General features: G+C 44.9%; 1 protein-coding gene across 1 annotated transcript in view; it reads left to right on the top strand.

Moving 5' to 3' along the window:
• The window catches only part of LOC144755746 (interferon regulatory factor 9-like), a 191324-nt gene that overhangs the window by 37213 nt on the left and 136097 nt on the right, over positions 1–18014 (top strand). Inside the window, exon 3 of the mRNA XM_078644956.1 lies at positions 16459–16642. Within this exon, the coding sequence (XP_078501082.1) occupies positions 16459–16642 (184 nt within the window). The remainder of the gene's footprint in view (positions 1–16458; positions 16643–18014) is intronic.

Here is an 18014-nt window from a genome sequence, read left to right as displayed (position 1 = left end):
TCCTTAACCCAGCAGCACCAACTCGTCCAGTGCTGCGAGGATATTACCCGGGTGCTGGAGCATTTGACAACCGCGGTCACCGCACTGCACGCACCTGTGATTCCGGCAATTGTGGGGGGTGATGATGCTAGTGAGGGTGCCTCTAGTGTCAGCAGCCACTCTGCCACGCCGGCCCCCCCACCTAGGCGCAGCGCAAGGGCTGCCCCACCTCCAGCTGCCCAGGAAGAGGAAGAGGCTCCCAGGCGCCTGGGAATTGTGCGCCGGAGGCGCCAATGACATTGTGTCAGGGACACAGGCGCAGGCTGAACTTAAGCCTGCCATGGAGCGTCTCATGCAGTATGCATGAATACTGCTTTTTGTATATAGTTGTTACGGAGACCCATTTAATTTTTTTGTGATTCAAACAAATACATTTATTTTGGTGCACACATACGCCTTGTGTAATCATTACAGTTTGCATGCAATTGTGATATGTGGGGTGGGGGAAGGGGGTGGGCTAGAAATTGTTAGCTGTGATGTGGTTGCGACGTCTGTGGCCTTCAGCTGGGTTCTCCCCGCGTGCATGGTGCGCATGTGCTGGTGGCCGGTCGTCCCCCTCAGATTCACTGCCTGAGATGTCAACTGGTATCCGGCGCTTGGTTGCAATGTTATGAAGCATTGCACAGACAGCCACAATGCGGCAGCACGCTGCAGGACTGTAATACATGGCCCCACCTGTCTTGTGCAGTATACGGAACCTGCTCTTGAGCAGGCCAAATGTCCTTTCAATACAGTTCCTTGTCCGGATGTGCGCAACATTGTAGCGGCGTTGCTGAGGTGTGGCAGGGTTGAGGTAAGGGGTCAGGAGGTATTCCCGTAGGGCGTAGCCACTGTCACCTGAATGAGAGGAGCAGATGTTGATTGCCTGTGCAGCGCAGTTACTTCATAGCAATGTGACATTGTCGACAAAGTGTACTTACCAAGTAGGTGTCCTTCCCCAAACTCTCCCCTGATCAGTCGTGTGTGGAGTCCGCTGTGCCTGAAGATAAAGGAGTCATGGGTACTCCCTGGGTACTGGGCCACAATGTCAGTGATGATGGTCTTGGCATTGCAGACCATCTGTATGTTGAGGGAGTGGTACGACTTCCTGTTGCGGTACATATACTCCGTGGCAGCTGGTGGGCAGATGGCGACGTGGGTACAGTCTATGCAGCCAAGGACATGGGGAAAATGGGCAACATTATAAAATTGTAGTTTTGTGAGGTCAAAATCCTGTTGGCTCGTGGGAAATGTGATGTGCCGGTGGAGCTGGGTGAGCATGGCGTCAACAAAAGTGTGGAGGCAGCGTGACATGGTGGGCTGGGAAATCCCCCCAGCAGCGGCTACTATGCCCTGGAAACTGCCGGATGCCAGGAGGTGCAGGCTGCACAATACCTGCACATGTGTGGGCACAGAATTGTTTCGCCTTGTTGGGTGCTGCATGATGGGGTCGAGTTCTTGTATCAGCCAGGTGATCATTTCCCCATTCAGCCTGTATTTAGCATAAATCTGTTCTCTGGTTTGCCCCAGCAAGGTGACCCGCTGCCGGTAAATCCGTGCCTGCCTCATGCGTCTCCTCCGTGCTGCTCGCTGTAGCCTTCGCCGCCTCACCACCATGTACATCCCAGGCATTGTGGAACGCCTATTGCTGCTGCTGAATGTCCTTATGTGTGATTGGTCAGGCCTGGACCTTTTGGTGATTGGCTAACAGTTTTTCAAATTTTGGTTAATCATGGCTTTTATGGTTACCACCTGCTTTGAGTTGTCCTTAAATTGCGCCGCGCTAATGTGCGATTTAGCGATTTTTCGCTAATGTATTTCTTTCATGAATGCCGATTGAGACAATATTGCGTTTCGCTATTCAATTCGCAGATTCCGTGGTTGGTCGCTATTTCATTATCGCTAATGCTCGACTTCCCGGAGTCTGCGACTTTTACAGCGTAATCGCTATTCCGCTCGCTATTATTTTTTAGCGATTTCGCTATTTCGTACTTGAATGCCGATTCCGTGTTTTGCACCCGCAATTGCGTTTTCGCAGCCATTGCGGGCGCTATTTCGCTTCATGAATCAGGCTGAAAGTCTTGTGTTACATTTCTTGGGGAAGCTCTGAAATGTAAACCCCTGGCAACCGCCAGACTGCAGAGTAACAGAGAACCATGCCCTTACTAAACCACAATAGCCCTCACCAAAAAAACACTGAAGACCTTCTTCAAGAATATGAAGACAATAGCCTTCAAGACTGTATTAAATACAAGAGTATGAACAAGTATAACTTCACATCGTATCAGTGTTGTTCAGAGAAAATTAAACCTATTGATTCAATTCCTATTAAATTACATGCCCTCTACTGCCTACTGAGTGACAACCTAATTGTGATGACTCCAGAAAGTAAGAGCAGATAAGAAATAAGCAAAACTCGGATACACAAGAAAAGGTCGAGATCAGAGACGTGGTGAGTGTGGCACACCCGACAGGGGCACCTAGGGCTGTGATGCAAGGTTGCGCCTTTCAGGTCTGAAGTTCTGCATTGAGGACAATTAAAGCAGCAGTAATAGCAACAATTTGCTCACAACTGCTTGATTGTATGGTTTCTGTACACTCAGTTCACTCACCTTATTTGTGTTCCCTGCACCTTTGTCTTGTTATCACTGCCTTTCTTTCATGTTTTCTCCATCATCACCTGTGAAGAAGCTCCTGTGTCTGTTTCATCCAAACTTAATAAGAAGTCACACTCCCCAGTAGCGTCTCCTGGTGCTCCTGAGCTTGGGAAATGTCTCGGGTACTCCATGGTTCGTTTACCGGTGCTACCTATTGGAGCATCAGACTTACTGTGTCCCTCTGGTATGTGCGTTACCACTACTGTCCCACTTTCCTCCTCATAAGAATGCATAGGTTTGAATTCATTCAAGTCTCAGTCCACAACTCTTATTTGGCAGACAGTATGGTTTAGCTCTGGCACCCACTTATCTAAACCTCTCATACCACCTTCCTGGACTGTAACAAACAAGTTACTTACCTTGGGTAATGTCTTTTCTGGTAGAGACTCCAACCTCATATTCCTCACCTCGTGTAATTTCCCCAGGGGCCAGACAGGATCAGAAAACTTTCATGGCAACTCACTCACGCATCGGTAGATGACATCATGAGGCTCCACACGTTAAGTCCATCCCAAGCCAGATATGCTTTCTGGGCCACTACATCTGCACTAACTCTTATTTGAAATCAGAATATTTGGCAGTGCTTTGCCTTCCAGATTTTAATTCTATTAATAGACCATGTGGGTCCATTCCACAGACCGTGAGTGGAGGGTGGGTCTGTGAGGAATCTGCAGTTAGATAGAGCCTGTACCAGAAAAGGCATTACCAAAGGTAAATAACTTGTTCTTATGGTAGAGACTTCTAACTACAGATTCATCACTATGTGAACATACCAAAGCAGTTCCTGCACAAGTGGTGTGTCTTTGGAATGGCTCAGACTAGGAAATCCTGAAGGACAAATCGGGTGAAGTGCCAATCCTGCTGGACCTGGCATTCGGGCAATAATGCTTTGTGAATGTGTGGATGGACGTCCACATAGCATCCCATCCTGGCATACGTACAGAAGTGGCACACCGTGCATCAGTGAATTCAGCGGCGGCCAACATGGCTCACAGTTTGGGGAACGGGTGCTAGGGTCGCAAGTGGAGGCTACAGTTTGATGTTGCCAGTTGAGGATGGTCCCGCCTCGCTGTTCCTGCTCTCCTGTCTCCAACTGCAGGAATAGGAAGCAGGAAGCCCGGCTCCCTCCCCTAAGCCAATCACAACACTGCAATGCAGCACCGTGACACAGTGCTCAGCCAGGGGTTAGAGTGGTGTGCATGTTATTCATGCAGGCTGTAATGCAGCCTGCATGGAGAACAGGGAAGTGCGCATGACTGGTTTGGGAGGTCCGAGAGGGCCGACCAAACAGTCATTGCTCACTTAGGAGTAGGCAAACCAGCAGCTCGCCCGCCCGCAAATCAGCAGGACACGTCATGAAGCATAAAAGGATAATAACTTAAAACATTATCATTTTATGTTTCACCCCTTAGTGCATTGGTGGTCACCTTTGCTCTGATGGAAAAAGATTTCAAGCACTCTGAGGGCTGCTTTTATTTGCCAGACCATTGCAGATCTTTATGCTGAGCATCGAGAGATGGTTCTCTTTTGTACCGCTTTGCCTTTTTTAGCTTCCTAAAAACGGACAAAAAGTTAGTCGTTCTGTCGGTGAACTCTGGTACTATCAACATAGAAGCTATGTATCGCTTATGGTCGAGTCAATGAAGCTGTTCCTCTTTGAAGGGAAGAGACAGTGCATAAAAAGCCAGCAAGGGAATGCCACCTTTATGCAGAGAACAAGTGTGTCCAGGGAAGAAAGATGTATATGGTGTAACTGCGGCTAATCCCTGAAGTTCACGCAATCACCTGGCAGATGTTATGGCAATGAGGTATGCCGTATTGATGGTTATGAGGTGCTGATCACAACTTTGCATCAGTTCAAAGGTAGTGTACATCAGATAAGTAAGTACCTAACTATGGTCCCATTGCATCATCACAGAAGCTGTTTGGAGGAAGCTGTCGATCAACCCATTCAAAAAAAGCATTATAACAGGTGACTTAAAGAGGGATGGATGATCAGTTAAACGTAAGACAGCAGAGAGGGCTGAAAAGTCACTTTCAACTGTTGACACACAAAGTCCTTACTGGGATAAGGAAAAACAAAACTAATGAAAATCTGATAACTGTGCATTCAGCTGTTGGAAGTCACAGGAGTAACACCAGACAACAAACTTCTCCCAGCATCATGGTAAACAGATTTAGTAGATGAAGACCTGGCTGCTAAGATGACACCGAACAATTGGAGAGGAAGGTCGAAAGGTATCAACTGTTGCAGCTCAATCTCCACACATAGAGGGGAAGGTTATGCAGGTTCAGGTGCAAGACTCAGCCCTGCTGCAACAGATCCTCCCTAAGGGGTAGGTTGAGTGGAGGACATATACTCCGTGTCAGATGTTCCTAGTACCACAATGTCCTCGCCCAGTCTGGGACCACTAGGATAACCTGGGCCTGGTCTCTCTTGATCTTTGTCAACACCCTGGGCAGGAGAAGGAGGGGCAGAAAGTCATACAGGAGTCGAGAACAGCAATGGTGGCAGAAGGCATGTATGTGGGATGATGGCCTTGGAAACTCCAACACGCAAAGGGTTCAACACTGAGTGTTTGCTGCAATGGCAAATAGTTTGAGCCAGGGTTCTCCCCACCTCAGAGTGCAACTGCCTTTGTGATCTGTTCAGCAATGTCAGTTGAGTTTCTCCGCCCTGCTGTTTAAAGATCCTGCCAGGTGTTGGACGATCAGGGAGATGCCCTCAGTATTCTGCCCCTTTCTTGTGGCTTACGACCTCTTGTTACAGGACCCACGACCCCACTCTGCCCTGTTTGTTGCAATAGTACATGGCGGTTGTATTGTCCGTGATAATGTGCACCTGTTCCCCTTGATGACCTGGAGGAACGCTTTTAAGGCAAAGCAGAGTCCTTTGATCTCCACCTCTCCTAGATGACCTCCCCAACTCAGCAACAATGCATCTGTCACAGCCATTAGCTCTTGGTCAGGTAGGGAGACTGGGTTGCTGCTGGCCAAATTGCGGTCGAGCAGCCACCTCTGCAGATCTTTTACAATCTACTTTGATTCCTCAATGTAGTCTAACAGGTTGCTTTGATGCTGAGCCCACTGAGACTTCAGATACCACTCTAGAGCCCTCATGTGCTGCCCAACATGTTTCACAAGCAGGATTCAGGAGGCCAAGAGGCACAGAAGCCTCTGAGCAGCTCTCACTGAGACCCAGGTCAAGAGGTGAAGCATTGGGATCATAGCTCATATTTCCTTGACTCGTTGCGGTGGAGGAATGACACAGAAAAGCACTGCATCCAAGAAGGTGAGTCTTTGTGAAAGAGTCAGGTGTGACTTCGACACTTTAATGAAAATCCCAACAATGTCAACAGTTTGGCCAACGTCTGGACGTGGTTTACAACTTATTGAGGCAAGTCCACGTTTAGCAACCAGTTGTAGAAGTATGGGAAGATTTATATTCCCAATCTCCAAGGATGGCCTGCAACCACTACCATCGCGGTTGTGAGCACCAGATGGTAAACTAGTAAGACCAATCAATCAATGGGGAGGGACTAGGGATTTGAAGGTCTGTTTCATTCCCCAGGGTAAGTACGAGGTTTATCAAAGAGGAAACAGACACTTGTAACACTAGGCCATTGGTCATATAAATTTAGAGTAACCTCAAAAACCCTATGCAAATGTGGTTATTGCGGTATATATGGTTCGTCCGCCCCGCATATGGGTTGTTGGCCGTTATCATTGGTTACTCCAAGTTAGTGATGTTGCCAGCCTCAACCGGAGGCACCTCTGGCTTATAGTGCAGTGTCCAGAGAAGAAGAAAAAGTGGTGTGTCAAAATAGAATTTCGAAAAAAGGAAGAAAGGTTTAAAAGCTGAAAAATCACCCTGAATAGTTTTATTTAATGGTGTGATTTCCAGGTTATTAAAAAGATCTGTTACTACTAGGTTGATCGAGTAACTAGATCATAGTAGTTGAAAAACACTTATTGCACAAACGTCGACATGTTTCTGCTCTGTCGGCCCACAGGGGTCTATAGAGCATTCGTCAGGACTCACAGTTAAACAGACAAACAATGTTCGGATTACTCACACCTTTTGTGTTGTGTTACGTTAATAACCTGTATACTTTGCAGGGTATTGACTCCTCCGGTTTCTGAAAAGAAATAGGGAGAGAAACATCGAGAGAGACACACTGATTGCAAAACATCCTAATTTAGGCTAGTGCAAAGGGTAGAATAACATTATTATTCATTCATTCCTGAAAATTCATCTCTAAAGTGGGGAGGGTTTGGTAACCGGGTAGAGCTTTTCGCGCTATAGACAGGGTAATGAAATTATGTAAAAAGCACATTCTGCAAGGGTGAGTTTTATCTAGTACGCGCTGGCTTATTATTTAGCAAGCATAACGGGTAGGTTATTTTAAAGAAATGCAGCGCATAGAGCTCGTGGAAAAGGAACTCGTGGAAAGGAACCTATTAAGCAAGATGGGCGAGTTATTAAACGCAGCGCATTCTCGTACCTTGTAAACGGAGAGTACTCGCTTGCGTCGGGGGGCCCTCAGGACTCAGAGCTGTGTTTAAAATATATCGTGTTAATAAATATTCCGTATGGTCACCTTACCGAGATTCAGTGGAAAATGCTGCGTGGCTCCGCCATTACCCGCGTGTGCTTGCAATCACGTCTAGTGCTGACTCTGCCCCCGGAAGTTCGTGAATCCGGCTGGGCAGGCGTTTTTAAAGAGGCAGGCACTCTAGGCTCACGTGTTTGCGGACGTATCTGGATAATATGTTTTTTTAAACAAAACTTTATTACTTGCATCAAGGAGAAATGGAATTTTGGCGAGTATTGTTTATTTTCTGAACTAGGCAGTCTCTTGTATTCTATAGATGGTACGTCATTTAGAAAATTGGTGCCACGGAATGGAATCATTAAGGTCGTTTTCGTAAGTTCTAAGACGTTCCACCCACCTCTGTTCTTTCTCAAATAATGTTCTTTCACATCTTTGGGATTTATCGGTTAGCATTTCGATTACTGACCAGTGGATGTCATCGCAGGAATGACCTGCTTGCACGAAGTGGGTACAAAGTTTGGTGGTATTCTTTTTTAATCTTATATTACTGCGATGTTCGCCAATCCTTGTTTTTATTTTTCGACATGTCATCCCGATGTAACGCTTGCCGCAAGGGCAGGTCACTATATAGATGACATGAGTCGAATTACAATTAGTGTGTTGGCGTTGCTGCCAGAGGAGGGTGTCAGAAAGCTGTAATGTTTTTGTAGCAGTTGTAGTTTTACATGCTACGCATGACCCACACGGATAGTGTCCAGTTACAGGTGACATAGTTATATCCCTGGGCAGAATTGCTTTCAATTTCTTTGGCGGCGGTCGAGTATGTACCAAGACATCCTTGATGTTCTTTGATCTCCTATTGGCAAACCTTGGTCTGGGCCAATCAAAATGTCCGGTGTGAAGGATATGCCAGTTCTTGTTTACTAATTTCTTTACTGCGTAAGACGCCTGGCTGAATGTTGTCACACAGGTAGTTAGATCAGGTATTATTTCTTTCTGAAATGTTTGCAGGAGGCATTCTCTCGGTTGATTGGTAGCTCTTTTTTTGCAGAGTTTGATGGTTTTCTCTGTATAGTCTCTCTGTCTCAGTCTGTCACATAATTCATTGGCTTGCAATCTATAATCTGAGTTGTTACTGCAGTTCCTCTTTAAACGCAGAAACTGGCTGTAGGGAAGATTGTCCCTCAATGGTTTGGGGTGAAAACTTCTATAGGACAAAATGCTGTTTTTGGCCGTGGGTTTCCTGAACGTTTTCGTGTGTAACTCATTATCCTTTACGAATATGGTTATATCAAGGAAATCAAGGTTGCAGCTGGTGGCTGTATGTGTGAATTTTAACCATGGGTCAAGGTTATTGAGCCAGTTCATAAAAGACTGTAGGTCCAATTTTTTGTCCCAAATCAAGATGATATCATCAATGTATCTCTTCCAGTATAGAATACTGGAAGAGAAGGTGTTGTTCACATTGATTATGTTGAGTTCTTCAAAGTGACTGACATAGAGCCCCGCCACCGAGGGAGCGAAGGCGCTCCCCATGGATGTTCCATGGATTTGAAGGTACATATCATCTCCAAAGGCAAAGAAGTTCTCCTTCAGTGCTAACTTGCAGCACTCTAGGATGAAATGTCTTGGTGTTTTAAATTCCCAATCTTTCGAAAATAAAACGTCTTCCAAAACTTGCATAGTATCGTTTTGAGGCAGACTAGTGAAAAGGGCTTCAACATCCAGGCCCACAAGTAGCATTGTTTGAGGATTGAAAGGTTTTTTGTCTATTTGTACCAAGAGATCTCGTGTGTCCTTTAAATATGCCGGTGTTTGTTGGACAAGAGGCTTTAGGAATTCATCGGCAAATTTGGAGAGTGGTTCTAATATTGAACCAATGCCCGAAACTATCGGACGACCTGGTGGTGGGCTTCTGTTTTTATGAGTTTTTGGCAGAGAATAAAAGTAGGGAGTAATAGGTTCCTTTGCCATCAGAAAATCTGCCTCCTTCGGTGTAATCCAGCCTTTGGTCTCTGCTTCATTATGGAGTAGACAAATTGCAACATAGAAAACCCTACCAAAACCTGAGCAAAAACGAACGCTTGGCCCTGGAAGCATTAAAAACCAATGATAAAATAGTGATCAAGCCAGCGGACAAGGGGGGTGGAACTGTTATCTTAAGCAAAGAAGGATATGACTCACAGTGCTTAGCTCTGCTATCTGATACAAGGTTTTATCTAAAGATTGACTCAGACCCCACTGAAAGACTCAGGAATACCATTTCGATTATGGTTAATGAAGCAGAGACCAAAGGCTGGATTACACCGAAGGAGGCAGATTTTCTGATGGCAAAGGAACCTATTACTCCCTACTTTTATTCTCTGCCAAAAACTCATAAAAACAGAAGCCCACCACCAGGTCGTCCGATAGTTTCGGGCATTGGTTCAATATTAGAACCACTCTCCAAATTTGCCGATGAATTCCTAAAGCCTCTTGTCCAACAAACACCGGCATATTTAAAGGACACACGAGATCTCTTGGTACAAATAGACAAAAAACCTTTCAATCCTCAAACAATGCTACTTGTGGGCCTGGATGTTGAAGCCCTTTTCACTAGTCTGCCTCAAAACGATACTATGCAAGTTTTGGAAGACGTTTTATTTTCGAAAGATTGGGAATTTAAAACACCAAGACATTTCATCCTAGAGTGCTGCAAGTTAGCACTGAAGGAGAACTTCTTTGCCTTTGGAGATGATATGTACCTTCAAATCCATGGAACATCCATGGGGAGCGCCTTCGCTCCCTCGGTGGCGGGGCTCTATGTCAGTCACTTTGAAGAACTCAACATAATCAATGTGAACAACACCTTCTCTTCCAGTATTCTATACTGGAAGAGATACATTGATGATATCATCTTGATTTGGGACAAAAAATTGGACCTACAGTCTTTTATGAACTGGCTCAATAACCTTGACCCATGGTTAAAATTCACACATACAGCCACCAGCTGCAACCTTGATTTCCTTGATATAACCATATTCGTAAAGGATAATGAGTTACACACGAAAACGTTCAGGAAACCCACGGCCAAAAACAGCATTTTGTCCTATAGAAGTTTTCACCCCAAACCATTGAGGGACAATCTTCCCTACAGCCAGTTTCTGCGTTTAAAGAGGAACTGCAGTAACAACTCAGATTATAGATTGCAAGCCAATGAATTATGTGACAGACTGAGACAGAGAGACTATACAGAGAAAACCATCAAACTCTGCAAAAAAAGAGCTACCAATCAACCGAGAGAATGCCTCCTGCAAACATTTCAGAAAGAAATAATACCTGATCTAACTACCTGTGTGACAACATTCAGCCAGGCGTCTTACGCAGTAAAGAAATTAGTAAACAAGAACTGGCATATCCTTCACACCGGACATTTTGATTGGCCCAGACCAAGGTTTGCCAATAGGAGATCAAAGAACATCAAGGATGTCTTGGTACATACTCGACCGCCGCCAAAGAAATTGAAAGCAATTCTGCCCAGGGATATAACTATGTCACCTGTAACTGGACACTATCCGTGTGGGTCATGCGTAGCATGTAAAACTACAACTGCTACAAAAACATTACAGCTTTCTGACACCCTCCTCTGGCAGCAACGCCAACACACTAATTGTAATTCGACTCATGTCATCTATATAGTGACCTGCCCTTGCGGCAAGCGTTACATCGGGATGACATGTCGAAAAATAAAAACAAGGATTGGCGAACATCGCAGTAATATAAGATTAAAAAAGAATACCACCAAACTTTGTACCCACTTCGTGCAAGCAGGTCATTCCTGCGATGACATCCACTGGTCAGTAATCGAAATGCTAACCGATAAATCCCAAAGATGTGAAAGAACATTATTTGAGAAAGAACAGAGGTGGGTGGAACGTCTTAGAACTTACGAAAACGACCTTAATGATTCCATTCCGTGGCACCAATTTTCTAAATGACGTACCATCTATAGAATACAAGAGACTGCCTAGTTCAGAAAATAAACAATACTCGCCAAAATTCCATTTCTCCTTGATGCAAGTAATAAAGTTTTGTTTAAAAAAACATATTATCCAGATACGTCCGCAAACACGTGAGCCTAGAGTGCCTGCCTCTTTAAAAACGCCTGCCCAGCCGGATTCACGAACTTCCGGGGGCAGAGTCAGCACTAGACGTGATTGCAAGCACACGCGGGTAATGGCGGAGCCATGCAGCATTTTCCACTGAATCTCGGTAAGGTGACCATACGGAATATTTATTAACACGATATATTTTAAACACAGCTCTGAGTCCTGAGGGCCCCCCGACGCAAGCGAGTACTCTCCGTTTACAAGGTACGAGAATGCGCTGCGTTTAATAACTCGCCCATCTTGCTTAATAGGTTCCTTTCCACGAGTTCCTTTTCCACGAGCTCTATGCGCTGCATTTCTTTAAAATAACCTACCCGTTATGCTTGCTAAATAATAAGCCAGCGCGTACTAGATAAAACTCACCCTTGCAGAATGTGCTTTTTACATAATTTCATTACCCTGTCTATAGCGCGAAAAGCTCTACCCGGTTACCAAACCCTCCCCACTTTAGAGATGAATTTTCAGGAATGAATGAATAATAATGTTATTCTACCCTTTGCACTAGCCTAAATTAGGATGTTTTGCAATCAGTGTGTCTCTCTCGATGTTTCTCTCCCTATTTCTTTTCAGAAACCGGAGGAGTCAATACCCTGCAAAGTATACAGGTTATTAACGTAACACAACACAAAAGGTGTGAGTAATCCGAACATTGTTTGTCTGTTTAACTGTGAGTCCTGACGAATGCTCTATAGACCCCTGTGGGCCGACAGAGCAGAAACATGTCGACGTTTGTGCAATAAGTGTTTTTCAACTACTATGATCTAGTTACTCGATCAACCTAGTAGTAACAGATCTTTTTAATAACCTGGAAATCACACCATTAAATAAAACTATTCAGGGTGATTTTTCAGCTTTTAAACCTTTCTTCCTTTTTTCGAAATTCTATTTTGACACACCACTTTTTCTTCTTCTCTGGACACTGCACTATAAGCCAGAGGTGCCTCCGGTTGAGGCTGGCAACATCACTAACTTGGAGTAACCAATGATAACGGCCAACAACCCATATGCGGGGCGGACGAACCATATATACCGCAATAACCACATTTGCATAGGGTTTTTGAGGTTACTCTAAATTTATATGACCAATGGCCTAGTGTTACAAGTGTCTGTTTCCTCTTTGATAAAAACCCGGTAAACTAGTAAGGCCAAATGGGAGCACAGAGAACTAAATGTGTTCATGGCCTACCAGAAACTGTAGGTACCTCTGTGGAACTGTAGGAATGGGATGTAGAAGGACTGTAAGACAGGGATGTGGAAATATGCATTCTGCAAGCCTAGCCTTAATGCCCGGTCTCATAGATCCAGGACAGATAGAACCTGGGCCAGGGTGAGCATCTTGAACTTGTCCTTCTAGAGAAAGAAGTTTACATTTAGAGGGTGATGTTCTAGGATGGGGAAAAGACAGGCCCGGACCGGGCATCGGGCTATCCCCTGGTGCGCTGCAAGGGTGGGGGCCGGTTTTGGGCCCTGGGGGCCGTTTTTGTTACAGGGCCGTTTTTACAGCATAGCTGCAAAATCTGCCCTGTAACAAAATCGGCCAAAACCGGCCCCAGCAAAGAGCTCCATCGCACCCCAATCTCCCCCCCCCCACCCAGGGGGCCACGAGCACTTTGCCAGGTCCGGTTTTGGTTCTCAGTCAGGCCCTGGGCAAAGACCAGCACCAGAAAGTAATGGAAGTAGTACAACCATCCCCTTTCTCTGATGCCGGCACTCTCTATTGCTCCCTTGGCCAAGAGAGGTTGAACTTCCCCACTGAGTATGGATAAGTGGTACTCAGGAAGTGGTGTGGTGTGAGTGGAATAGCCAAGGTAAAGTACAAGAAGGTTCGGGAGTATCCATTTTGTATGATCGGGAGCACCTATTGATCAGACGTGATGCTCTCCCTTCCTGGAAGGTGAAATGTGATGGAGCCTCCTATATGGCAATCATGTGCCACAAAGGATAAATGTCTCCATCCTTTTGGATTCCCTGTCAGGTGGAGTGGTAGGAAGAGAATTGGGTCAGACAGCTGGTAGATGCCTGCACAACAAAACTCTCTGGAGCAGGATGCTGCAGAAGAATGTGGGGGGCTCCAGGAGTAGGCCTCTGTCGCGTCACCACTTGTCTTTTGACTTGGGGGAAGATCCTGGTTTTGGCGAGGTGCCCCCCAGAACATCAGTCAGGACCTGGTTAAAGAGCAGCAGAGGTTCCTGGTTGGATTGTGCATGGTGGAGGACCACTATAAGCACATTGGGTTTGATCTCGTGTGTATGTAAAGTAAGGTCAAGTGCCTTGTCCGCTCCCAAAATTACTGTCACAAAGGAGGCAGAATCCTCTGTAGCCATTGTGGGATTGGGCGAAGAGAGGCCAATGTCTGGCCAGGTAATCAGACAGTTGGCATCCTGGAGATACTTAAAGATATTGTCATTTTCCCCAATGCAATACTGTGGGGCATGGCCAGGTTGAGAGTGAGCATAATGTATAGGTCTGGCTGGTGGGGTGTGGGCCTCTGAGACCAATAAAACGTTTGGCTCTGTTTCTGGCGTTGGTGACACCATTATCAGTGGTGACACTCTAGCTGATGGCATCCGTCATGGTGTGGAAGGTGAAGTCGAGCGTGGCGTTAATGTTGGAATTATAAAAACAATGGGGGGTGGGGCTGAAGCCGGGGAAGCAGTTGGCCTCTGAGAGAGGTCAAGGGGCATAGTTGATATCAAGGATTCATTCTCTGGTGGTAAACTGACCTAAGTCCCCTTTGGATAAAGCGGGCTCAAAGGCTATCCCAGAAGGCTTTAGTGCTCCTTAAATCTGTACCATAGCAACTCGTAGATGCTGGAGAAGTGGGGGTGTTACTGTCTGTTTGAGGTAAGGTCGAAACGGGACTAACATCAGAATCTGTCCTGCGGAGAAAGGCCTAGATGTGCCTGGAATATTGCTTGACTCTGAATGGTGGGAGTGGTGGGACCTGGAGACCCAGGCTTTGATTTCTTTTGTTTTTTGTGGTATGTTTTTGACTTACCCGAGTTCCATGACCTCGATGCCGATCGGTCACAGGAGCAACCTCAGTAGTGTGAGCACATTGTGCTCTCAACTTCAAATGGGTCTGCCGCTCTTTTTTCGATCTATGGAGTTTGGCTATGGTGAGTTTTTCCTTGTGGTTGCGGAAAGCCGACTTGTTTATCTTGGGGCAGTGTGGACCATGATCCAGAATTGTATTAGAAACCAAGGCACCATAGACAGACATCATAGATGCCCGTAACTGACAACTGTGGGTTACAATCATGACATGGTTCGACCTTCTAGTCTTATTGGTTGTTGGTGACTTGTTAATTTTCGAGTAAAAGTCTTGGTCAGTAGGGAGAGGATACAAGAAGCTCTGGATCTGCGTCTGTAGTTGTGGAAAAAAAGGAACTTATGAATAGGTAGCGCAGATATTGTGGCTCATCATATCCGTGGCGGGACAGACTTCACACAGCCACGTGACGCTAACTACAGACATAAGAGAGCATTATTATGAAAGATTTTGTGTCCAGACTTTCACCTAGGGAGTTTCACAAAGTGAGGAACCTGAGGTTCGAAGTCTTTATCAGAAAATAACATATGGAATACCTGAAAGATAACTCCATCTTTGTAGGTAACCATGTCTTCCTTGGATCGTAACAATAACATTTTGAACGCCTGATGGGTAACTCGATCTCTATTGGTAAAATTTGTATTTCTTGGAGATGTTAACCTACGCTGGTAATGTAAAAGCTTCATCTGTTTTGCAGCTCTTATTAACCCAAGCACGCGTGTCATCCTTTGGAGTACTGACCCAATCAGAAATGCTCAACAATGCTGCCAAATTCTCATTCTCAATTCCTTGAACCCATATTGTCATCTGTTCTCAAAGAGATCAGTACTTCATTTACGCACCTACTTGGCGAACCTACTTAACATATCAGTATCACAAGGCTCACTTATGGATTGCTTACAAATAGGCCAAGTCTACTTCCTAATGTAAAACTAGGAGCAGACCCAGAGATCTAAAGAATTCCCACCCAGTTTCAAGCCTATGCACCCTAGCAAAAGTCCTGGAAAGTTGCAAAGAGGCTCTGCTGAAACTTTCTTAGCTGAAAATGATTTCCTTTATAAACTTCAATATAGTTTGAGACTAGGATGTATCATGGAAACAGCAGTTCTAAACAAAAAGTTGAGGACTGATGAACTTTGTATTGTAGGTAAAGAGGACACCTCCCTCTCTTATCCTTTTGGATCTGTCAGTAGAACCTGTAGATCACTTCACCTTACTCAAAATTCTTAAGGATATAAACAGGTTGAGGGAAATAGATCTCAGATGGTTCATTCCATACCTCCAAAACTAACTCCCTCCAAACCCTCATCACTCTAGAAAGGTGACCCGCAAGGGTCCATCCTCTCTCCTCTCCTTTAAATCTCAAACCTCACGCGCCACTTTTATGTTGACAATGTCCAGCTCTATTTGAACAGTTTCCTCATTAATTACATTGCATTACATTGCAGGCCAGGTTATAGCTGAAATACAATCCTGGATAATGGCACCAACTTAAATCTCAGCCCATTTAAAATGGAGTTCCTTCTGATTTCTTTTCCAAACGGGACCATTCCAGTCTTCGCAGAGCCCAGCGGGGCCATGTTTGGCTAGGTTTGTCACCAGCACAAAAATAATTTAATTTACCTCTCCAGTCTCAATCACACTCCCTTGGTTCCCCTTAAAGTAAGATGTATTGATAAACTACCCTTAATTACGCATTAGATATCCAAAACCTATCCATCCCTGGCATTGGCCATCTCACGTGGTCAGAGAACGCTATGGAGCTCAGACTCCCTCCTTCTTTAAATCTTTAAATTAAAAAATTAAAAAATGGCACTAAAGAAAGCAATGCTTGGCAGGGAATGGGCCCAGGGTCCAAACTACGATCCATCCGGTCATAAGGCCCATATCTTCTTATAATACTTTGAAACAAGAACTAAAATGTCAGTTATTTCAACAGTAGCGGGCCGTTGAAGTGGTGAAAATGCCAGAGTTTGTGAGGTGAGCCTTGAGTCCAAGATTAAATCAAACCTGGTTTTGTTCTTCAGGCCTGGGCAATTTACAAGAACAAGTACAAAGATGGAGACAAGATGGAGGCTGCCATATGGAAGACACGCTTGCGCTGCGCCCTCAACAAGAGCCCCGAGTTTGCTGAAGTGCCGGATCGCTCCCAGCTAGACATCTCTGAGCCATACAAGGTCTACCGCCTGGTGCCACCAGGAGAGCAGAGGGGTGAGAGCACCAGCGAGCAGTACAGAACAGCAGTGTGTCTGTAAAACTGTACACATCGGCAAATGGATGCATGCAGTATGCTATGGGAATTTGTGAACAGGCCTATAGAAAAGTAAGAATCAGTTTGGGAATGTACAGCAAATGGAATAAATGGCCACATATATGCGTATAAAACAAAAGTGAGGGATATGAAACAAAAATATGGGATGGTTTTAAACACACTAAAAGGGCTGTTTTTACATGAAGGGAGGGAGTGGTCATGGCCATTAAGGAGATGGAAGGCAGCAGCAGCTGAAGGTGCACTGGGCACATAATAGTTTTTAATCAGAACGATGTTAGGTTGGTAGCAATTGTGGATGTCTTTTTGGACAGGTATTTTGTGATCTCTCTTGGCAAAATGCATTTAGTGGTTTCAGTTTTTAGAAGATATTTGATGACCTCTCGTGCCAGATGGTATACTGTAGTCCCTAACAGGAGGCATTATTATGTGGTCTTTGTTGGCACAGTTTTTTTGGTTGTCTGTCTTGGCAAATAGTGTTTGATGGTATCTGTACGTAGTTGATCTGTGTTTGACGCTGTTATGGTATCTAAAGTTCTGTGTTGGCAGAGGGTCTTTTTAGCTGGGATCATCGCGATGCTAGGTGAGTTATAAATGGTCATGACGCTGATGATAGTCTCTTGTACGTTCTTTGACAGACTCTGGTGGAAGATGATATGCAATGTTCCGGTCACTAGAAGGTTTTACAAGGTGTCTTGCGAGTGGTTATTTGATGACCTAACCTGGCAGAGTATGTGTTGTTGTCTTTTTTAACTGAAGATATATGGTAATAACTGTTGACAGAGACTCTTCATAGATCCTTCTGGCAGAGAGTATTTAGTGGTGTTTTTAATCAGAGATATGTGTGGGTCGTCTGTACTTAAAGAGATTGTTAACTTTCACTTTTGGCAGAGGCATTTTGTTGTTTCTTTTGGTAGACGGCATGTGGTTCTTAGTTCATAATAATTATGTTTTTTGGTCTGCATTTCCAGAGGATATTTGTTGTTTTCTTTCAACAGAAAGGGTTTTGTCTTCTCTTTTGGTAAATATTTGTTTGTGGCCTCTGTTGGCATAGAACTTTTTGTGGTCTCTGCTGGAAGAAAGCAGTTGGCAGCCTCTGTTTAAGGAGGTGGTCATGATTACCAGAGGTTTTACATGGCTACTACTAGCAGATGTTCTGTGAAGATTCTAGTTGGCAAAGGCTGTGTTGGGAAACTTATTGTCAGGTGGGTATATGCTATTTCATTTTGCAGAGGACGTTTTGTGTTCTCTATAGTAAAAGGCCTTTGGGGGTTTCTGATCGGTGTTTTCATAGTGTCGTTTGATAAATGGTAT

This window comes from Lissotriton helveticus, chromosome 5_1, assembly GCF_964261635.1.
Source record: "Lissotriton helveticus chromosome 5_1, aLisHel1.1, whole genome shotgun sequence".
Classification (NCBI taxonomy): domain Eukaryota; kingdom Metazoa; phylum Chordata; class Amphibia; order Caudata; family Salamandridae; genus Lissotriton; species Lissotriton helveticus.
The sequence above is the reverse complement of the archived record's forward strand: the minus strand, read 5'-3'. Positions and strand labels throughout refer to the sequence as shown.